This window comes from Gobius niger (assembly GCF_951799975.1).
Source record: "Gobius niger genome assembly, chromosome: 1".
NCBI lineage: Eukaryota > Metazoa > Chordata > Actinopteri > Gobiiformes > Gobiidae > Gobius > Gobius niger.
This window is the reverse complement of record NC_136852.1, coordinates 8,587,941-8,611,565: the sequence shown is the minus strand read 5'-3', so window position 1 is coordinate 8,611,565 and position 23,625 is coordinate 8,587,941. Positions and strand designations below refer to the sequence as shown.

At 41.1% G+C, this 23,625-nt stretch overlaps 3 protein-coding genes across 3 annotated transcripts in view; 1 reads left to right on the top strand and 2 right to left on the bottom strand.

The window, feature by feature from the left end:
• Window positions 1–13,734, bottom strand: rps6kb1b (ribosomal protein S6 kinase b, polypeptide 1b). Its single transcript, XM_079555368.1, has 15 exons — window positions 13,571–13,734; window positions 12,653–12,696; window positions 11,293–11,413; window positions 9,982–10,050; window positions 7,327–7,474; window positions 6,062–6,119; window positions 5,883–5,983; window positions 5,602–5,692; window positions 5,422–5,512; window positions 3,687–3,794; window positions 3,543–3,605; window positions 3,349–3,426; window positions 2,982–3,089; window positions 1,926–2,038; window positions 1–897 (listed from the first exon to the last, which is right to left on the bottom strand). The coding sequence occupies exons 1-15, from the start codon at window positions 13,637–13,639 to the stop codon at window positions 651–653; spliced, it is 1,509 nt and encodes a 502-aa protein (XP_079411494.1). The 5' UTR covers window positions 13,640–13,734; the 3' UTR covers window positions 1–650.
• A 536-nt stretch (window positions 13,735–14,270) lies between these two features.
• Window positions 14,271–20,613, top strand: tubd1 (tubulin, delta 1). Its single transcript, XM_079570475.1, has 8 exons — window positions 14,271–14,504; window positions 15,426–15,573; window positions 15,649–15,865; window positions 17,207–17,438; window positions 19,128–19,292; window positions 19,374–19,502; window positions 20,041–20,224; window positions 20,452–20,613. The coding sequence occupies exons 1-8, from the start codon at window positions 14,354–14,356 to the stop codon at window positions 20,555–20,557; spliced, it is 1,332 nt and encodes a 443-aa protein (XP_079426601.1). The 5' UTR covers window positions 14,271–14,353; the 3' UTR covers window positions 20,558–20,613.
• A 1,842-nt stretch (window positions 20,614–22,455) lies between these two features.
• Window positions 22,456–23,625, bottom strand: part of vmp1 (vacuole membrane protein 1) — a 19,199-nt gene continuing 18,029 nt past the window's right edge. The window contains exon 10 of the mRNA XM_079568595.1: window positions 22,456–23,413. Within this exon, the coding sequence (XP_079424721.1) occupies window positions 23,270–23,413 (144 nt within the window). The 3' untranslated portion in view covers window positions 22,456–23,269. The remainder of the gene's footprint in view (window positions 23,414–23,625) is intronic.

The following is a 23,625-nucleotide window of genomic DNA, read 5'->3' as shown; positions in this document are numbered from 1 at the left end:
AGATTTGACTCGAATATCGTAATTTGTTTTCTCATATTGTGCTGCCCTTCTCTTCTCTGAGGCTCTTTATGGTTTATTTATTGATGACTAACGCCCACTTTGCAACCGCACTACAGCCATTGATTCCTGAACTGCAAGTTAAACCAGGGTGATTTAAAGTCATTATTAATATTATTATTTTCACATTATATCCACCTCACCGCACACAAGAGCCAGGGAGTGGGCATTGAACTAAGAACAACCCCTCGTCTGGCTTTCTTTCAAACAGCACAAAGCCCTTCTCCTGATACTGGTATAATCCTCTCCATTTTCCCAGTTTTCTTCGGGAATTCTGCAGGAAAGTCTGAGGAAGCGTGACTCGACTGTCTGTAATGTAGTGTAAAAGGGGTATGAAGGGTGAAATTTGGAAATCCCTAGGTACAAACTATTTGGGTGGGCCCCTTACCACATGTTTTCTTAATGCACATTACGTAGGCTTTACCAAGGCCCCTTAATTGTCCTGGGTAAAACAGCACCCTTCACCCCCTGGATGTGCAATCCTGAACACTCATTGTCTGTAGCATCCACACTTTTTTTTTTTTTTGCTTGTTAAAAATATCAAAGGAAAACAAAAGTCCTGAAATGATAAACTCTCCTAAAGCAGCAGACGGTCATAGGTTCATTCGTAGATGCTCGGGCCTCTTCGCCACATTGGGGTAGGTCTGTTGCTTCATCTGGTTGAGTCCGGCGGGCTGGCGGATGGGGAGCGGAGCGGACGCCTCGGAGCTGCTGCACACGTCCATCTGCTCCGCGGACACCTCCATGGCCTGGTCCTGAGGCGGCTGGGGCGCAGCGAAGCCCACGCCCGTGAGGAGCGGGCTGCGCGTCCAGCACTCGGGGCCAGAGAACTTCACAGGGCTGAGAGCAGAGGGGGGGAGAGAAGTCGAGATATTTATTCAAGGAAGAGTAGCGCTGCTTTGAAAGCATTTTACCCGAATAGAAGTACAAAGTAGGGATGGGACGATAATGAAATTTGGGGTCACATTTATCTTGGGCCAAAATAATTGCGATTAACGATATTATCACGATATTTGCTTATGGTTTAAAAAAATCACTGAAACTGCAGAAATTATGGGGATTGGTCAATTATTCAAGTAACAGGCCACCATTTTTACATATTGAGATATGTTATTACCTGATGTTGAAACCAATGGTCCTCATCGGAGCTGACATTGCTGTAATACCTCCCCCTTGTGGCCAGGGGCGACTCCAAGAGACACTTGGAGGCATTGATTCTAATGAGACTTCCGACCTCCTAAGAACAGCTTAAAAGCCAGGCTCCAAAGAGGTTTTCTTTTTCTAAAAATCGCTATGACCCATGTGACCACGCTGGGGTACATGAAATATTTTTAACCACGCTAGTTTTCGTTTATCAGCCAGAAAATTGGAAGTATTTTCAAGGCAGTGACTGGCTCCAGAGCCTGTCAATCAAGCTCTGGAGCTCTGTGGAGGCTCCGCCCGCCCCATGAGAGCAGGGCTTCCCGCCTTTAGGCCCTTTTAAAGGAACAGGCTGGGTAGGAGGAGACAGAGCGGCCATTAAGGTTCACACAGGACTCGGGAACCTTTTCTATGAATAGGGCTGAATAGGTATTAATCTATCTCTAATTATTATATCTATGGTTGAAGAAGAATAAGAATATACTGGGAGAGGCTAAATGCTCACAACATCTTTGGTCTTTTTGCGTGACTGAGCGCACAAACAGTTGCGCATCAACTCGTCTAAACTCAGGTAAGAACATTATCTCAGTATGGAAAAACTGTGGCCTGTTCCTTGAAGTCTAGGATTTCCACATTTTTTCATAGCTCAACACATGAATCAAAGTAACGGAGTATGTCTTCAGGCAATTGGACATTATGGAGAAATGTATAGGCCGGGGCCTCCATACCTGAGAGGGGTTCTTGGGCTGCCCATGATTCGCCGAGGAGAGCGGATTTTTGGTTCAAATGAAAACCTTTCTTTGATGTTTTCCAGCACTGACGGTGCAACATAAGTAAAACCCTGGGGGGAAAAAAGAAATAATTTAAAATGGCTTTATATTGTTTATTATCATGTGAGAGATCATTTTCAGATGTTGCCTTTGAATATCTATTTAATATTGAATATCTAAAAATGTTTATTGCAGGCTGCAACTATAAAGCATATTTACTGTAAATTCTGGACTATTAAGCGCACCTGAATATAAGAAAGAAAAAGTACATATATAGGCCACACTTGTCTATAAGCCACAGGTTTCTGTCCATGTTGTAACATGAGAGCACACGGGACCGGTTATGCACACGGCGCCAACACAGGCAAGAGACCCTCCTCTTTGCTGTTTCATTCTCATCTCCTCCTTGCTGCTTTTTCTGTATTTTTACACCTTACACCAAACTATTTATTTATCCCACTGTGGGTTAAAACTGTTCTGAGAGAAGGAGCATAAAGCAATGGTCTTGGTGTAGCGCCGGTATTAAAGCACTGACCTCGCAACTTTAGAAACGTAACCGACACTCAGCATGTGCGCTCCCCCCGTAGACCAGAATCCAGACTTATTCACCACAACTGCCTCTATAATCCTGCACTGTCACTCAAAAAGGTGTTAATTGGACGAGCTTAATATGGAAGCTGCAGTTACACGTATGACCTGAGGTGGCAGTAGTGAGTATACAATGGCCAACTTGCATCTAGTCTCTTTAAGGTTATTCTTTCTATATGATACATATTTTACCATCATTATCTGATTACACGCTAACCTTGTTTTTCTCTGATTGCATATTTTATAACCATCTGCACTTTATCACTTTATGTTTAAGAGCTGCAATAACAAGTGAATGTTTCTGTTGTGAGATCATTTAAGTCACACCTTATCTAATCTTCAATCATACATAAAGGCAATACTTTATCACCATCACGCCTGAGATGAAGGTTTTCATAATTGACGGCTTTGTAGGAAGTGAATTACCAGGAAAGCCTGATTAGCGCTCTCACTCAGCGTGGAGTCGTCAGGGCTGTCCACGGGAGTTTGACTGGTGAATTTAGAGTCGAACTGACTCACGTCATCCGCTGATTGCTGAGAGGAAAGAGAGAACAGGTGAGGAGCTCGCAACCACAAGGATTCTCAGCGATAGAGTTGACTTTGTTTAGGTTTGGGTTTGTAAATACATACTGTCTGACCAAAAAGCCACAGAAAAAAAGGTCACATGCTTTAATATTTCGTGTTGCTGAACCGAGACCCCAGATAATAACAGTAAAATCCAGATGGCAACTTTTTTCTTTTCTATTTATTAAACTCCCATGTATTCACTTCATTAGACTTTGTTACTACTCACCAAAATGGGCTTGAAAGGAGGCTCTACTTTCCGGGCGAGCAATTCCTCCCAGTTAATGTGTCTAAAGAAAGGATGAGTCTGCAGCACAAGAGACATTAAGCAAAGCCATTTGCACAACATTTTCCTTAGATATATAGAAGAGATTCATTCGGACAAATATAGAGGGCCGGTAGGAACACTTGGTTATCACTCACCTGCACTTCTGTGGCATCTCCTGCACCGGCACCTAACCGCGATGATGCATTTCTTTTCAGCAACTAAAAAAACAGATAAGTATTTAAGCATAAAATACTATTCTTCACCATCAATGGACGCAAAAAAGAGGTTATTTAAGCTACCCGTTTAAGGAGATCCCGAGCTTCTTGTGTGAGGTAGGGCGGGAGGTTGAGTTTGCACTTTAAGATCTTGTCGATGGTCTTCTTTCGGTTTTCGCCAGTAAATGGGGGCTGAATGGAGAGAATGAGGTACTTCAATACTCGTTTCTTGCTTGAGAATTTTTTAAGAACAGGCCACCGTTTTTCCACACTGAGATATGTTCTTACCTAAGCCTTGACGAGTTGATGTGTACCTGTAGAAGCTCTTCCACATTTCCCCTATTTAAATACGGTTATGTGAGGAGTTACACGATCCAGTTACACAAAAGTAAACATTCACTCTAATGTTATTACTAGTGATGGGCTAAATGAGCCGAGGCACTGATACACGTGTCATGCGTTGATAGCAACACCTCGGCCGAGTTGTATCACGACTCGCGAGCGTATCGTTTTAAGAAAAGTCACATGACCAACACTTTCACTGTGTCATTTTGTGTCATGTAGTGTCCTGTGCAACGAGCAGCAGCGAGTATCAGGGCGCACCAGTTGAACAAGAGCAACACCTGGCTCATTTTGTCATGTGGGATTTATGCACCGTGCACTGATCAGTTCACATAGCTCTGTGAGGTGAGTGTCCGGTTAATAATCAGAAGGTCGTGAGTTCGAGTCAGATGATGGGCTATGATGGTTTAGTCGCTTGACTTGATATTCACTGGTAAACAAAACCAAGAATATGTTTAGTGCCCTGTTATTGTCACAAGCACAATCCTTTATTAAATCTTGGTCAGTGACTTCATTTTTAGATGGTGGTATCGCTGATGCTTCTCTCGTTAATTATCATTCGTTTATTTCTATTCTCATTATCCAAAGCAGTTTTCCTCTTTCTAAATTCACACTCTCAGCTCAATCCTGGTTCATATTTCAGAACGAGCTTTTTTCAGGCTCACTGCTGCAATGCTTGTACACCACCAGATGGCGCCTATGAGCCTACCAACACAGTGTGATACAGTGTGACACTATTTTGAAAGTGTGACACACAATGAGGTATCGTTAACCCATCCATCCATCTTCTTCCACTTTTCCATTTCCAGGTCGTGGGGGCAGCTGTCGGAGCTGCCCAAATCACATTGCACCAGCCCTTTATGGCTCCTCCTGCAGGTGGTGGGTCCACAGAAGGATGGCCTCAAGGTTCTAACCGGACCTGTTGGTCTCTCACAAGGGGCTTCTGAACCTTTGTCTGACCCGTCACCTAGAACCTGTTTGCCAAGGGAGACCCTACCAGGGGCACGAAGCCCCCGACAACAAAGCTCCAGGATCATTCGGGTGCTCAAACCCCTCCACCACGTTAAGGTGGTGGTTCCAGGAGGGGTATCGTTAACCCATCACTAGTTAATACGCCTCACAACATAGTACCCCCTTTTTATCTGCTTAGAAAATGTACACGTTAATTTTGTGTGACTTTACTTGGATCGTGTAACTCATGTAACCGTATTTAAAAAGGGAAAACTTGGAAGAGCTTCACCCCTGTTTGAGGCCAAATCCTAACAACACTTTTGGTCTTTTTGTGTGACTGAGGGCACGCGTAAAAACCGTTACGCATCAACTCGTCTAAGCTCAGGTAAGAACATATCTCTGTCTGGAAAAATGAAAAAAGTGGCTTGTACCTTTAAGTTGGCATATACTGAATAACAGCTTTGCACTGATATTTCACATTATAAAATTTAAATCATTTGATAAGTGAGGGCTGCTTGAAACTGACCGCTCCCGTTAGCATGTCATACATCAGCGCACCCAGACTCCACCAGTCGACAGCTCTGTTATGTCCACTTCGCATCAGGATTTCGGGCGCCCTGAAAGCAGCAGGAGCAAAAAATGAACGAGTCAGTCCTGTTCATGAATGTCATTGTGTGTGTGGTTTATGGGTCAGGGTTAAACCTACATGTATTCAATAGTGCCACAGAACGTATGCGTCACAGTGCCGTCATGAATGGACTCCTTACAGAGGCCAAAGTCTGTCAACTTCACGTGGCCTGAAGAGAGAGAGAGAGAGAGAGGTAAATCCAATCAAATCTACTGGTGTCTATGATAAGAAAGATTGCGTTTTATTAACCCCCACCTGAGCACATTATCTCCAGAAGTGGAGAAAATGCATTCAGTTCAGGCAGGTGGTATGAATGTGAAACTAAACTCGAGTACTCGCAGTGTAAGTTTGCCACACACCTTGGCTGTTGAGCATAATGTTCTCTGGTTTCAGGTCTCTGTAAATGATGCCATTCTGGTGCAAGTGACCCAGAGCCATGGAGATTTCAGCCAGGTAAAAACTGTGCAGGGATAATCCATTTGAGACAAATGTACCACAATAGTTATAAGAACCTGATAAAGATTTTTTGAGTATTTACCAGGCTGTGTCTTCCATGAAGATGCCCTCTCTCTCCAGCTGCATGAACAGCTCTCCGCCTGAAACAAGACACACACTGTGGATAGTGGTAGTACTAATAGCCCATTTCCTCTGTTACAGGATGAGAAGATCGAGAATCACTGACAAAGGCTCATTCAGCAGTCATCTAAGAAGACAATGTAGATTCTCAGTTATCCATGAAGAAATACTCCAAAAAGTCAGCGCTGGTTGGTAGTTTAAGAATTCGATGTTTGGACTCTCATTCAAGAGGATCATTGCGTGGCTAAACGGCCAATATACTTTTTCTTTCTGTCAGACCAGTGTGTTTTTCCTTTTTTTCCCCACACCTGACAGTTTCGAGTGCTCACTTTCTGCAGTCTTCCTCAGAGTTGGTCACATGTTGTTTCTGTGACTTGAATATATATATCAAGTACAAGGGGCTTGACTTGTAACGGCACCACCCATCTTCATTCCAACAATCATGGCACAATTTTAACCCGACTTTTTGAGTTTTCATGAGGCTCCACAAAGGAATTGATTTTAACAGGTATTGTTAGTGTAATAATATTATGCAAAATCATCAGGGGCCAGAGGTTCTATGCTGGAGAGCTGGATTTGGCGCATGGGCCTGACATAGCCAAGGCCGTGGGAACCCAGGGTGCTGAATCACCCTCTGTTGGATGGTTTGCGCATTGCAGGCAACAGTAATAGGAAATAAGCACAGAGAAGTCATTTTGGGGGCAATATGTTTCCACGGTTATGGACATAGCCTACCGCTAGGGTCTAGAATCGGGACCAAGAAGACTGCTGATTACAGAAGACTTGTTAAACCCAAGGCCTCATGGAGATTCAAAGCAGGATTTTATGTCTTCACAGAAATGGCCTTTTTCACACCTCTCTCAAAAAATCTCCTTTCTTTAGCTGCTGCACCCTCCCTGTCGTCAAAGGAGCTGACTGAGGGCCGCTAGAGCTTTCTCAGCAGTGTTGGTACAACATCTTGCGCAATTGCTGTTTAGTACCTCCAATATCATGCTTGTAACTCTTTATTTTTTTAAATTAACCTTTATTTAACCAGGAAAGTCCCATTGAGATCAAAACCTCTTTTACAAGGGAGTCCTGGCCTAGAGGCAGCAAAGGAGTTACAAATAACATACATCATTGCACTCCTCTTCTGTGAAATGACGGCTTAGAACACCTGTACGACCAAGAGCTCATACATTTTGAGTATAAAATGTCAGCAACATGTGTGTGTGTGTTTGCTCTCACCACTCAGATATTCCAGGATGAGGTAGAGTTTTCCCCCTGTCTGGAAGGCGTAGATGAGGTCAACTATAAAGGGATGCTTCACTTCCTCCAGGATGTTTCTCTCTGCCTTGGTGTGAGCCGTGTCCTTGGCATTGCGTACAATCATAGCCTAAACAGACGGCAATGTTAGAGGGGTTCTACTCGAATACATACATTTTAGGCCTTGCTTTTTAAAACACTACAGCAGCCTGTGATGAGTCTTTAATCTGTGCTTAACCTCAATTTAGTCGTATTACACAACTGCGTTCGATGGCTGCTGTTGGCGGAGTGTGTGACTTTTAGCAAACGGCTGAACAGTTAATTAGCACACTTGACACACAGCTGAGGCAAGAAGGACAAGGTGCTCAATGGATATGTCTCCACTTAAGTATTTTATGGGTAATTGTGAAAAGAAACCCGTTTACCCTCAGACTTTGCTGGCACTAGGTGACGTAGCTGTAAAAATCCTCTGGGTACATTCTTTCTCTGAGGCCTGTACGCCGATTGCATAATAATTAGAGCCAATAAGACGAAGCGCTTAGTTTGTATATGAGCCTTACTAAACACACAGCTTATAGCTTTTACTTATAGGGATATTTCAGGATTTTTGACATAGGGCCTCATTTCCCAGTTATCCAGAGTGTTGATTTCTGGAAATATATATTTTTTTTAATTCATGCAGTTCTGATATTTGAAGAGTTTCGTAGTCTGACCCGCTCCACAGAGCACCTGAGGCAAATCACTTATAACACCAGACTAACGATATAAATGTCTGTGTCGATAGAATAATTTTTGGAATATAACTGACCTTGCATCACATGAATGATCACATTTTGAGGGACTATTTTCTAGCAGATCACTCCGCCGCTGTGTAGCTTATGCAACCACGAAGCTGATGCTGCTCAAATATAAGGTATTTTAAATGCAAAATGGTTAAAATTATTCTATCGACACAGACGTTTATATGGTTAGTCTGGCGTTATAAGTGATTTGCCTCAGGTGCTCTGTGGAGTCAGACTGTTTTTAATGCAGGCTAGCTGATACCATAGACATGCGCTAGCCTTGCACTAGCCTAGCGCCACGAAACTCTTCAAACAAAAGAACTGCATGTATTACAAAAAAAATATCTCCAGAAATCAGCAACACTCTGGATAACTAGGAAATGAGGCCCTATGTGAAAAATCCTGAAATATCCCTTTAACAAATCCTGCAGCTATTTCGGTGAGCGCTTATGCTTCACAGCTAGAAGGTCCCAGGTTCGATTCCCACCTGGCCGGGGCCAGTGTGTGGAGTTTGCATGTTCTCCTTGTGTTTGCGTAGGTTTCCTCCGGGTACTCTGGTTTCCCCTACCACTAAAAACATGTACAATAGGTGAATCCTACAGCCAGGTAATTCTGACCATCAGCCTGGCTCCAAATATGGAGATGAGTCCCCAAACGCAGTACTGCCGCGCCCAATGCTCCTTACGTAAGGAGCATTGGTCCCAGCGGGTCGAAGAATAGGTCAAACGCAGAGAACAACTGCACAAATTTCATTGTGCAGTTGTTGTATAATGACAAATAAAGCACCTTATCCTTTTTCATTGTAGTTATAGATTTAATCGAATTTATATGAATTTTCTGCGTCTGAGTTAGGCGTTTTTCTACAACATAATCAAGTCCAACGTTTGCCTATTTTAGACCTGTATTAGTCCTTATTTAATTTTAATCTGCCTCGAGGTACTTGAGGGCAAATATCTTGTGATGAACCACAGGCTTAGATTATGTGTGGTACTGCTATCACTGACTTTCACCTTTTTGTTATAGTCTGTTTACTTATTATTACTGCTTATACTTTTTGTCCCAACAAAGTCTTTGGTAGTCATTGCATATAAGATATCAGTATTTACTATTAAATCGTTTTTTCCTCACATTTCCTGCCTATTTACACACACAGTGTTTCTAAGAACTGAATGTACAAGTACATTTCTCCATTGTGAGATCAATAAAGCCTATCTTATCTTATCTTACTATGAACCAATTCTGCAAGTATTTCCATAGCATCTTTAATTTGGACCATTTTAAGACAAATATTTGCCTATTTGAGACATGTGAGAGTTAAATTAGCCACAATCAACAAACAATGTTTACCTGTATTTCAAGTATGCTTCACTGTCTCCACCACATAAACAAACAGATCAGTTCATTTAAATGAGAAACCTGGATACCCTTAGTATTGCCAAGCAGCTCAACTTCAAAAACAGGTTAAGACAGGCAAAGCTTTCCTCTTATCTAAATCTTTAAAAGTCAAAAGGCAAGTATGGGCAGATTTTCAACTCTAGGAACACTTGGCCTCGATCTGCAAACTAGTTTCTAATGCACAGTGAAGCCCCGTCTGAAGCTCGACAATTGCACTGACCATGTGGGACGTCCAGTGGTTAAAGTGTCACTGAGGTCATTACAGCAAAGAAGCAGCGGCCGAAAAAAGCTAATTCTAAAAGGACCAAGGCGGGGCCAAGGCTGCAGCAGAGCAGAAATGAAACCTTACCCTTTCGCTGGCTTCAAGGACAGCCAATATTTGCAGACACAAGTACAGTAATGTTTGTTGGCAATACAAAGCGGTTTATGTGCTACAGCAGCAAGTTTGGCAAACACTTACCTTTTTTAAAACCTTCATGGCGAATATTTTGCCCGATGCTGCTCCGACAACTTTTCGGACTTGGAAAACCTAGACAAAAAGAAATTATATCAAACAAACAAGCGACTAGGACTCAATTTGTACCATTGTTTAAACATATCTGTAACAATATTGCACATTTAACACATTGAGCGCCGCTCCGTTTTTGGGATTTAGCTGTAGAGTGGCAACAATCCAGACTGTTTTTCCTGATATTTGTAGCACCACAGCTTATTCTGTTCTTATTCTGAAAGGTGAGACTCTAAGCTCCCCGTAGGTGAAAACAGTTTAAGTCTACGTGCCTCGGTTCCTGAGAAATCTAAGCTAAACAGAGGCCAATTTTGATCAAAATCACAGATCTTTTTTCTAGATTCTGAGATAATTAGTGTTTAATGCAACCCTCTCCTTTCTGATTAACTCCTCTCTCCTCCTCTCTGGACTGACACTAAGGTTATGGGAAGAGGCAAATGCCTAAATGCCTCGCTTCAAGTCAATTTTCAACTATAACATTGTTGACACGTTGTTATCGCTTTTTATGCCGTGTGCATTTAAACAGCCTGGTTCTCGGATTGAAGACTTTAACAGGATGTTTCTCAGTTGTCCTTGGACCGATTTTGACCATTTAAAAAACTCAGAGAAAACGCTAAAATCTCAACTGTGTCGATCTTTCCATGGGAAGCCGCTCTGCTTTGTGAAATGCGCTCCGCAAGTTTTTGATCGTCATTTGTTTCACTTCTGTTCATCACAGAGCAACCAAAACCACACATAAGGTGTATTAGAGTGTCTAGTTTCGTTTCCGTTTTTGGCACTCAATGTGTTAATCACAAAGTCTGCAATAATTTAGGCCTAACAATAGCCTTACCTGAACCAAGCACATTTTCTCCAGTGCCAAAATAGCAACAAAAGCGAGAATGAAAATTAAACAAAAATTCAACAAAAAGTGGCAAAAATGTGACAAAAAAGCAATGAAAAAAAAAAAAAAAATCCTCAAAAACTGATAACTCTGAGACAAGGCAAGGAAAAGGATCCATTTATATCAGTTCTGTAGGTCTTAGTTTCAAATGAGGTGTTACACTGGCCTATAGGCTGTGAACTCTCCAGTCAAGAAGCTTTTAGATTTGCTTAATACTGAACGAGAGAAAATGTGCTCAGTTAAAGCGAGTTAAGAGAATCTTGTGTTAAAACTCTGTTGCTTGTGACTCTATCATCATGTTCTGAAATCTATCGGATTTTCTCTCAGTTTAGCAGTTTGTATTTCTGTCTTCTCTCAAACTCATGCCGTTCTTTTAATACCTTTCCATATCCGCCTTTGCCCAAAACCCGCAGGAGCTCGAAGCACTCCGGTCTGATGTTCTCGGTCCCCTGGTTGACACAGTTCTCGGATATTTCAATCTTCTCACAGCCCTCCATGTTACTGAGGATACGAACCATTGCACATACACTTTAGTTCAGTGGTGGAAAGCAACAAAGTAAAAAGTACAAGTAAAAAGTACAAATTATAGATACTTTTACTTTACTTAAAGGGACTATACGGAGTTTAAAAATGTCTACATTAAGCATTTTCCTCCCCCTACATGTTCCAGCCATGTCCTAATGTGTAGAATGAGCTCAAGCTGTCACTCAAAAAGTTGTTACTGCGGGTCCGAAGTGCCGTCATGCACAAGCTTAATATAGAAGCTGCAGTTACGTGTAAGACCTGAGGTGGCAGTAGTGAGTACAAAAATCCCCAACTTGCATCCCTTTAAGTACATTTTATAATGAATACTTTATACTTTTACTTCTGATACATTTTAGAGCCTGTATCTGAACTTTCTACTCCACTTATTGAGTTAAAAGTAAAAGTTTTTTTTATTTTCAAAGTGACCTCTCTATGATGAACTGGTTTGTCCCAGTTAAGACTTGGTTTAGTGGTTTACTCCTTTAGACCTTGTTTAGATCTGGTTTAGACCTGGTTTAGTTTCTGTTTTTGACCTATGTTTGTGGTTTACTCGTTTAGACCTGGTTTGAATCAAGCTATTTAAAAAATCCTGCACATTAAACTCTCAATAATAATAATTTTACTTTTTACTTATAAAGGTTATTTTACAATGCATACGTTTATACTTTTACTTAAAGGGACTAGATGCAAGTTGGTCATTTTATACTCACTACTGCCACCTCAGGTCTTACGCGTAACTGCAGGTTCTATATTAAGCTCGTGTGTGATGGCACTTTGTGACAGTGCAGGATTTTAGTGTCAGTTGTGGTGAACAGGTCTGAGCTCATTCTACACATTAGGACATGGCTGGAACATGTAGGGGGAGGAAAATACTTAGTTTTAACATGTTTAAACTCCTTATAGTCCCTTTAAGTACATATTTTATCAGATACTTTTTTTGCTCCTGTATCTGCACATTCACTTAAGTAAGAATATTGAGTAGTTCTTCCACCATTGCTTTAGTTATTGTCATTACACATGTACATGCAAAATACAAAGAAATGCAGTTTAGCATCTAACCAGAAATGTAGTGGAAACTCTTGATTTAATACAACATTTACCATCATTATGCTATTCTAAGCAAATTACTTACATGTCAGAGCAATACATTATCATTAAGTATAGTGTGGAATGAAATAATGACCATGCAATAAACATAATTTATCTTTTACTTACAACTCAAATCCACTGCACTGGTCCATGAAGTCATTGATTTCAGCCTAGAAACAAAAGTAAAAAAAAAAAAAAAAAAGTATGACAATTTTGTGCCACAATCCAATTTGGCTCAGACATTCTGATATTGAACTAAAAATAATAAGGATTACACGTATATTCACAAACAGCTGGTTGAGTCTGACGAGCTCTTACGTAATCATTGCCCAATATTTGCAACATCCACATCAACAAGAAGCAACACGCTTACTCAAGTTTCCGTGTTTACTTCATGTTGTTTTAGACACATTCAAACAAGAATAATCTAAGAAATGAAAAGCACACAACGTCACCACTACCAGTATAAATGTTACATCTCAAAGAATGCTTCCACAGCAGAAAAGCACAGACAAAACACAGCGTACTCATTTAAAGCTCGCCTCTCACACATTAATCCGCAATTGTGGTGGAGTTGAGAAAAGGACAGAAACACGTGCACCCCATTCTGTCTAAAAATGTCAAACTAAAATAAACTGTTGCACACTGACAGAGCCACATTTGTCTCTGCAGCACTTTTGTCCAACTAAATCTGATCGGGGTTGAACGACAGTAACAGAATTTCATGGTGGCGAACCGTGTGAGCAAGACAACAACACAGTGCGCCCCCGCTTTTGTTTCTGTGCGAGTAATAGATACTTGCGAGCACTGACAGCTCTGTTGTGGTCGCTGTCAGGGCTCACGGTGCAGCATTAGCCTTAGCTGCTAAACCTGCTAACCCCGTGTAAGGCCTGACTTGCTGGGATGCAGTAGCAGGCCTTCTGTGGCTGCTGGCAGAGGACCAGGCTAAGGGCTAACTCCGCTCAGCTAATCAGGCTACTGTGCTGCAGAGTTTGTGCACTGTGCAACTATCGCAATTGTGTGTGACGTCCCGAACCAAAGTACCTCTTCGATCTCATCATCGGAAATATTATCCTCCGGCTGATCCAAATCTATGTCAAACACTCCGGCCATGGTCAGGCTTTTCTCAGACCGCTCTGTCAAACAGCACGAACTGCAGGCGACCGCCTCATGGACAAACACACTCCGCCGCCATAACCGGCTACTACACTGAGCATGCGCAGTGAGGAGATTCACGGGGGCGGCGGCGACTCAGAAATATTCACATAAATGATTTTATTTATTAACCTCTTAACCCCCAATCGAGCACATTTGCCGCAGTTTGGCTTTACTCAAATCTAAAAGCTTCTTGAAAAAGTGTCAAAATAGTGACGAAGTGAAAACGACGATGCAAATGCAACAAAAGAGCGACAAAAAGTGATAAAAATGTGACAAAAAGTGACGAAAATATGACAAAAATGGGACAAAAAAGCCTATAAAATGCCACAATAAAATCCACGAAAGAGCAACAAAAAAGTGATAAAAATAAAGTATAAAAAACGAAAAATAAAATAAAAAATAAAAGCAAAAAAAAAAAATCCGTTTAGATGAGTTTCGTTGGTCCAAGCTTTCAAATGAGGCCTTACGATAGGTGTTTAGATTTGAGTTAGGCGAAACTGGAGAAAATAGAGGTTAAAAAGAGATGCTATTCGTTTTATTTTGAAAACCGGAAGTCGTATTTTCACTTCCGTTTTGGCGCCAGCTGAGCGCACTTTCCAAACGACATTCATCCCGTGCTCAAACAGACGCCTCGTTACGCGTTGTTGCACAGTTGTCAGCGATGGGACGATGTCTGTAGTGACAGTCCAGCTGGGACAGTGCGGTAACCAAGTGGGGCATGAGTTTTTTGAGGTCATCTCCAACGACGCGCTCGAGGGTCAGAGGAAAACTTACTGCACCGCGAGCAGCGAGCGCTTCTTCCACCAAACTACGAATGGAGGTACCACAGAACATGATCATCACTCTATTATTAAACCAGGACATCCTTCTGCTTAATAATTTAGAAGTCAATTATTATTTTCTTATCATGGCAGAAGAAGCAGATTTCTTATTCAACTTCATTGCACAGCTTGTTATTCGACTAGAAAAGTAAGACTGACTGGGCAGTCGCCATAGTAACACTGACATTAACAGCAGGATTGTTTCCGGTCTGTCTTTGTCTCCAGATTTGACATGAAGGTTCAAATCAAGCATTATGTACTAACAGCAATTGTAATTTTCATGTATTCACAAATACAAAAACAATTTACCAGATGTAAGTGAGAAGAAGATCCAGTCATAAAGCAGAAAGAGATGCTATTGCCAAAACCAGTTTGCATTTAACCTCTCAACCCCCGCCTTAACCAAGCACATTACCCAAATCTAAAAGCTATTTCCACTGGAGCTTCATTTGAAAGCTAAGACCTACATTTTTGCATTTCTATAGCTTTTTTGTTGCGTTTTATGTTCACTATCATCACTGTTTTGTCATGTTTTTGTTGCCTGTTTTGACGCTTTTTTTGCTGCGTTTTCATCCCCATTTATGTCTCATATTTGTCGCCATTTTGATCCTTTTTTCAAGAAGCTTTTTAGATTTAGATAAAGTCGAACTGAAGAAAATACACTTGGTTCAGGCGGAGGGTAAGAGGTTAAAACATAAAAGGGCTGTCTTCTCACTACTAAAATCCCAGCACCTGCACTTGCACTAATTTGGAGTCAGTGACCGACTTCTGGAGGTTGTATTTACAGTACCTTATATTACCTTTTTATAAAGTTAAAGTTAGCGAGTTAAAGCAGATGCTACACACTGATAATACATAGGAATTGTTTGTCTTATTCCTTGATTCTGTACATTAATCTACATCTTGTGTCCATTATCCAGAGCTTGAGGCCAGGGCGGTGCTCATCGACATGGAGCCCAAAGTCATCAGCCACAGCATGACGAAGGCTGCGAGGTCCGGCAAGTGGAGATACAGTGAAAAATCCTCCTTCAGTCAAAAGCAGGGCTGTGGGAACAACTGGGCAAATGGGTAATGATCAAAAAGTCTATAGAGTTTGACCTATTCCTCTGTGAATCTTTAAGTTAAGTCTAATCTCTGTTCTAGATACTGTGTCCACGGCCCCCGCCACAGGGAGGTCATGGAGGAGCTGTTGAGGAGAGAGGTGGAGCGCTGTGACCGACTGGCTGGACTCGTGCCCATAATGAGTGTGGCAGGAGGCACCGGGTCCGGAGTGGGCACCTACGTAACGCAACAGCTGAAGGACGTTTTCCCCAAGAGCTTCATTCTCAATCATCTCACGTGGCCGTACGGCACAGGGGAGGTAACCTGCTTATGTTGAACAACCACAACAAGAGAGCAGGGCAACACTGGGAACATGGGCCCTCTACATTTACTCCAACCTTTAACCTCTTAACCCCTGCCTTAACCGAGCACATTTTCTCCAGTTCACCCAAATCTAAAGCTTCTTGTAAAAAGCACCAAAATAGCAACAAAAACAAAAATGAGGATGAGAACGCAACAAAAAACACGGTAAAAAGTGACAAAAAATGCAACAAAAGAGCAACAGAAATGTGACAAAGAAGCAATAAAAAAGTGATGATTTTAAAAAGTAAAAAAAGTGACAGCAACACGGCAACAACGTGAGGAAAAAGATCCATTTAGATCAGTTTTGTTGCTTTCAGTTGAGGCGTGTCACCGGTCTATAGGCTGTCAGCTCCAGTCGAGAAGCTTTTTAGATTTGAGCAAAGCCGAACTGGAGAAAATGTGCCCGGTTAAGGCGGGGCTTAAGAGGTTAATTAAAACGTAGGATAAGTCATTAAACAAAAACGACATTGCTTGACTGTATTTTCTGCCAGTTTTGAACACTTTTTTTGCTCTTTGAATCCAGTTTGCTTTGAATATCAAAGTTTCCTTGGTTTGATCGAATGTAGGGATTGGACAATAATGAAATTTAGAGTCATGATTATCTTTGTGAAAATAATTGCAATTAATATTATCCCGATATTTGCCTATGGTTTAAAAAAATCACTGAAACTGCAACTGATTTTACAGAAATTATGGGAATTGGGTACAAAATATTCCTCTTCATTATCTCCTATAAATGTCATATTGAGTGAGACCTAATAAATTAAACTCAAAACTCATCAAAAGAAAACAAAATTTCTGTAAATTAAAAAACATAGAACGAAAACCAGCTAATCTTTAGCCATAATGGAGAGAAAGTCATTGTTGCTGGTTGTATAACGTCGCACTACATGGTGAATTTAACGATTATCTTCATTTGTATCTCAAATTTTTTTGTCGCGATTAACGATATTATTGTTTATTGTCCTATCCTTAATTGAATGTTGGCAATAAAAGGTATATATTAAAATCGCATTAATGCATTACATTAGACTTTGTGCTTCCTGTATGAACACTGTTTTACGTCAAAGGGGGAAACTAGAAGACCCGGGGCAAACGTTCCAAAAATCCTGACAGAAAAGCCTCACACAGAAACAGCAGCTCCAATCCAGGACCTTCTTGTTTTGCAGCGAGAGCGCTAACCACTCAGCTGCTTTTTAATCCAAAATATAACAGAAAAGAAAAATGAGACAAAAATGACAAGTCAGTTCCTCTACCATTTTCATTGAATCTAATTTTGACTTCCTTGTGTTTTCAGGTGATTGTCCAGAACTATAACTCGGTGCTGACTCTGGCTAAACTCTACCGTCTGTCGGACGCCATCGTGGTGCACGAGAACGACACGGTGCACAGGATCTGCGCTCAACTGCTGAACATCAAGAACATCACCTTCAACGACGTGAACAGAGTCATCGCACATCAGCTCGGCAGCGTCCTCCAGCCGGCGCTCTCCCCCGACTCCTACGGGACCTACAGCAGAAATCCTTTGGGTAACGAACAGCGCCGCGTGATTGTGGAGGAAACGTGTGTGGATTTAGATTGTTGCAGTCGAGGTCAAAGTTCTTGATTTTGTTACTTGAGTTACTTTAGTATTACTCCATTAACAGTTGCTCAGTCAAATTTTTACTGGAGTGGAAGTACTGAAGCACCACCTACTGTTCGGAAGTGTGCATTATAAGGCTTAACATCGGTCAAAATGTATGGCCAACTTTTGCTTTATACTTTTCTTGGAAATGTCGTGAAGGAGAAAGTCTTTATTTATCTTTCAAAAGTAGTGAAGTAAAAGTAATAAGTTCTCACCAAAAAGACAACTCAAGTAAAGTACAGATACTCAAACAGATCTTCAATCTCTACCAAACATCTTAACCCCCAACTGAACTGAGCACATTTTCTCCAGTTTTGCTTTACCCAAATCTTAAAGCTTCTCAAAAAAAGCAACAAAAGAACAACAAAAAGGAGACAAAATGCAACAAAAGAGCGAGAAAAAAGCGATGAAAAAGTTGAAAAAAATATGTCACAAAACAACAAAAAAGCCACAAAAACGCAGCAAAAAATGTGACAAAAATGTGGTGACAATTAGAGCAGCACTTAACGATTATTTTGTCATCGATTAATCTATCGATTATTTTTACGATTAATCGCTTGGCTTTGAATGGTGTAGGATAATTGGATTAAAAAAAAAAATGTTTTCACATAAAGCTAAAGTGGCATCGCTTGAGGACGTGTGGATGGAGTAAATTTAAAGTAAATGCTTGTTGGAGGCTCTTGGTGCTAATTCTGCTTCTGATTGGATGAGACACAGACAGATATTCATGAAATTTAAAATGTACAAAACACTACATACATTTGCCAAGAAAAACAAAGTAGGTTTTCATCAAAAATAATACATTTTCATGTAATTTTTGCTCTATTTGAGTCTGTGTGAACCAGAAAACGATCAATCGATTTCTAAAATAGTTGTCGACTATTTCAATAATCGATTAGTCGGCGATTCATCGATTAGCCGTTTCAGCCCTAGTGACAATGCGAGGAAAATGATCCGTTTAGATGAGTTATGTAGATTTAAGTAATGTTAAGGTGAAGTAAATTTCTAAGTCTGGGAGGATGCATTTTTGTCACGATACAAAACAATGCGTATTGCGGTACAAACTACTGTACTATAATTTTTGTGATTGCAAAGAACTGCAATAGTTTACTCTGAATTAATTGAATAAGAAAGTACAAGTTAAATTTCCAAAAGTTATTAATTAAATATAAATATAAAGTCGGAAGAACATATTGAAAAGTGGCAAAGGCAGTATGGCTCTTTTTTTTTTAATTGCATTTTCATCACATTATTGCCACTTTTTTGCTGAAATTTCTTTGTTTTTTTGTCACTTTATTGCCATAGTTTTGTTGTTAATTTTTTATGCTTTCTTCATTGTGTTTTCATTTTCGTTATTGTCTCATTTATGTTGCGATTTTGACACGTTTTTTTCCACGAAGCTTTAAGATTTGGGTAATCAGTCACAAACTGGAGAAAATGTGCTTGGTTGAGATGTTACTTTGCCTCTTGTCTTCTGCTTTTCCCTCTTCCTTCTTTTTGACCTCTCCTTTGAAGCTGTGCATGGTTACAGATCACTACTACACTGCTCACCCATAACCTACAACAGTATTCCCTTGTTATTTGCCTCCTGTAGGTGAGCTGGTGAGCGCCCTGAGCTGCCACCCAGAGTATAAGCTGCTGAGCATCTGCACCATCCCTCAGATGCCCAGTTCGTCTTTAGCTTACAGCGCCTTCACGTGGCCAGGGCTGCTGAAGCACCTCCGCCAGATGCTCGTCTCCAACACCAAGATGGAGGAAGGTGCAGTATTTCCATCCTAAAAAGAAAGTAAGAAGATAAAAAAAACAACAACATGTAGATTTTGTTACCTTATCGTTGTAGGTATAGATTGGCAGGTGCGTCCGCCTTCGAGCTCGGATCGAACGAGGAGTCTCCCCGTTCACAACTTCAATAGATCTTTGGCCAGTCTTCTCATTCTCAGAGGCAAAGATGTTTACAGCGCAGAGACAGGTATTTATTATTCTCATATTTTCTGTCTGCTTAATGTTAATGTATTGTGTTTTTGAGGGTTTGCGTGGGGTTTGAAAATGATTTGTGCCCAAATGAAAGGTGCATTTTGTAACTTTTTATGCGGAAAAAAATAGATATTTGTACGTATTTGACCTTGTAGTGACCTTGTGGTGTTTGAGTGGTTCATCACAGTGGTCTCTATGATGCTCCAGGGTCAATTGTTTTGTAGGTTTTCTGGTGACAGGGTCTGTCAGCCGTACGAAAACAGTAACATTTTTGCTGACTAAAATTAGACAAGAACTAAATTAAAAGTGGTTTATAAGACTAAAACAAACAAAAAATGAAAAGAAAAAAACATCAAAACTTTAATTGAAGTGAATTAAATTCACTGCCAAAGGAACAGGTCTGAGCTTGATGGAAGTAAACACACATTTATTACACATGTGGCAATAAAACTATTGTATTTGGTTTTGCATTTTACCATTTTTCTTTTTGTTTTTGGTCTGCTCTGCTAATGCATGTCTCGTTTTTTCCACAGGTAGTTTTGAGGAACCGTCTCTTTATACGTCCTGGCTGCCCTCAAGTGAAGCCTTTAACACATGGAAATGCACGGTGCCTTTTAATAAATATGAAAAGTCTGCAACACTGGTCAGTAACAGCCAGTCTCTGCTCCAACCGCTGGACAACATTGTGGGAAAAGCTTGGAATATGTTTGCGTCAAGGTACGTTACTCATGGAAATGTTCTTATATGTGCATGAGTTTATCAGCAATGTCAAGAAATGTGGAAAAAATGTGGGAAATAGAAGATTTTTTTTTTTTTTTTAAAGGGGACCATTTGGGGAAAAGGGAAAAAAATAGTAACAAATTTGAGGAAAAAATGCGGCAAAATGGGGAGAGAAAAGGTAACTAATATGGACAAAAGTCTCAAAGCTAATGTTTTCTTTGCAGGGCCTATGTTCATCAGTACACCAAGTACGGCATCACGGAGGAAGACTTTTTGGAAAGCTTCACATCGCTGGAGCAGGTCATCTCAAGCTATCGTCACCTTTCATAGCAGCACAGCGGATTTATTTATTACACAATACAGAGGTGGGAAATGACAGCCGCATGTATTTTTATAGCTGGACTAGAAGCAAAACTTTTCTGAATTGTGCTTTAAAAGCATTATTTTTGAAGGCACATTTTACTCTTTCAATAGTTTTCGAAGTAAATTCTTAGCTCTTTTATTTGTTCTTTTAATTACATAAACAATTTGAATAGTTCTTCCACCACAGAGGAAGACATTTTAGAAAGCTTCTCATCCAGGGAGCAGGTCATGATCGTAGCCTTTATCAGTAGCAGTTGTTACTCTGGATGGCGCGGTGGCGCAGCTGTTGGCTCTCGCGCTTCACAGCTACAAGGTTAGCATGTTGTCCCCGTGTCTGCGTAGGTTTCCTCCGGGTACTTGGGTTTCCTTCACCACTAAAAACACGTACAATAGGTTAATCCGCCAGCCAGGTGATTCTGAACATCAACCTAATGGTCAGGTCGGCCAAGTGTCTTTAGTTGATTCGTTATCCTGGCTCCACATCTGGAGATGGGTTCTTCACCACTGCTACAGGCAGTGTTGGGGAGTAATGGAATACGTATTTAGAGCAACTGCATTCAGGTTAAGTTACATGTTTATTTGAGGGTATTTAGAATACAGTTACTTTCCTATATTCAAAGGAATATGTTGCAGTACTCAATAATGGCTTACACTTGTATTGCACTTTACAAGCCTGTTTTACCAAGTTTCTCAAAGCGCCGCACTGTAGTCATTCATCCATACTCAGCAGTACAGCTTCTCTTGGGGTAGACTGACGGAAGCGAGGCTCAGTCTTTGCCATCGGCCCCTCCGACCACCTCCAACCAAAGTAAAACCACTCGCCTACATTATCATACATCCTGGCCTATTGTTCATATTTTTAGCGGTGGAGAAACCGCTGCCCCATCACCTCGAAGTGTGCAAACTCCACACAAAGGCTCCGTCCGTCCTTGGATCAAACACAGGACCTTCTAGCTGTGAAGAACAAGCGCCAATCACTATGTACATTTTTGCCTCATGCCAGAGAACTTGCCAACAATGCACATGCTGCTGTGCATTTGCCAGCAGCGTCTGAGTTCCTTATCAGTGATAAATAACAGGCGTTCCAACAAGCATAGCCGACATTTTTGTAATTTTATGCCGTTTTTTTATATAGAAATATGCAATATAATATTTTAAATACAATTTTAATGCCGCTGTGAAGGATGGGTGAAATTTTCAATAAAGTATTCCTTACCTGCCAGGCCAAGCCATAGAGGTTTATTTAAGCTAAAGACAGTCCCTCTTATTGGAGCAGGGGTTGGCAATGCAAGGCCCGGGGTGAATATACTTAATATTCTGGCTCCACAAGACAATTTTAAGAAGTGTTATCATGCCAAATAGTGATCTGTACTTAAAAATACCCCTAAAACCTCAGCCTAAAAATGTCTCAACACCCCTGAATGAGAATGTGACCCATGTATTTATCACACAATGTAACATTTCTGGATAAATAGAAAATATAACAAAGACAATCATCAGTTTCTTTGTTTTATTAAGACTTGCAACCATCGTCACGGACAGTAGTCATTATTAGTCAGTGTAACATTCCTCATAACGCGCTGTAGCAGGCCCGAAACTTCAGCCAGCTTACAGACCGCTGTTGCCTTATTGATATAACAGCCAACACCAGTCAGATAAGCTAGCCGACAGGATGGGAAACCAGACGAGAGACATTTAGGTAGCATCAGGAATTACTTTCAAGTCTTTAGATCCTGGAGAGCCGTTGCCGGGCGGACATCGTGACTTACCTCCTCCGCCTTCATCATTAACAATTTCACAAAAGACCAAGCGAGACGTACAAACAGTGTCTGAATTACGATTTTATGATTATTATTTTTTTCCAAGTTCCAATCCTACTGTACAGAAGAAGAAAAAAAATGAGGACAGGTGAGTACAATTTACCACATGATATTTTTTTTCCCTCTTTTGGTTCAAGTCGTCTTTACGCCACACAGACCACAGTTGAATAGAAATAACATCTGCGCATACCGTCGAAAAAAACAACAAAAAAGAGAGATATTTACACGATGTGCAAACGATCGATGCCGCTCCGCTCAACTGGTATTGCTTCTTTAATCGCCCCAACCGCTTTGTTTTTTTAAGATCACGGACAAATAAAAAAAAGGAAAAAACGATACCCTGAAACAACCGTACACACGTATAGCAACTATCCTGGCAGCGAAACTACACGATCCGAGCATCCTTCCATACGTTACAAAATTAAATAAAAATCAAGTCTGTAAGTGAGTACATCTATAATCCAGGGAAGTCCCGAGCCTCCCCTTTCTTGCATAAGGCATAGCATCAAACACAGCAGTCTCACCCGCGCCCCGCTGCTTCAACTTGTGAGGTCAAAAAAAACGGGTTAAAAATTAAGTTAAAGTAACATGGTTAAAGATCCGCACGACACATACCTACACTGAGATGAGGGGAAGAGCGAGGAAACCTGAAAAAAAAAAAAAAAAACACTGTCCGGACAAGTGCTTGGGTTTTGTTGAAAGTTCAGCCCCTGATCGGATGGAGGGTGAGGTTGTTTTTTTTTTGAGTTTCGTTCTTGAGCTGTGAGAGTGCGGGGCCTGGAGGAGGAGGTGTAGGAGGAGGAGGAGGAGGAGGAGAGCTCTAGGCAGCAGCAGGAGTGAGTCCGAACGCGCCTCGTCATCACTTTGTCTTCTCCTCCGAGTGTCTCTGCTGCTGCAGCCTCTTGCCGTAGCTCTGGGCCATAGAGTTGACGATGGAGATGACGAAGTAGCACACCATGATCAGGACCACTTTCTCGAAGATCCACGAGAGCCAATTCTCGTCCTGGAGAGGGAAAATGGACAGAGTAGCTTAGTGTGTGCATCCCTTATGGTTGTTTGTATCCCTTATGGTTGTTGTCTGTATCTCAACTGGTTTGGCGTCGGGACCCAGAATCACCCTGGGATGACAAGCCGCAGCCCAAACACGACTCAGACTTGTACAATATAATGTACATAGTCTTTTCCTCAAAAAATGTTGAATAAGCCAAAAAAGCT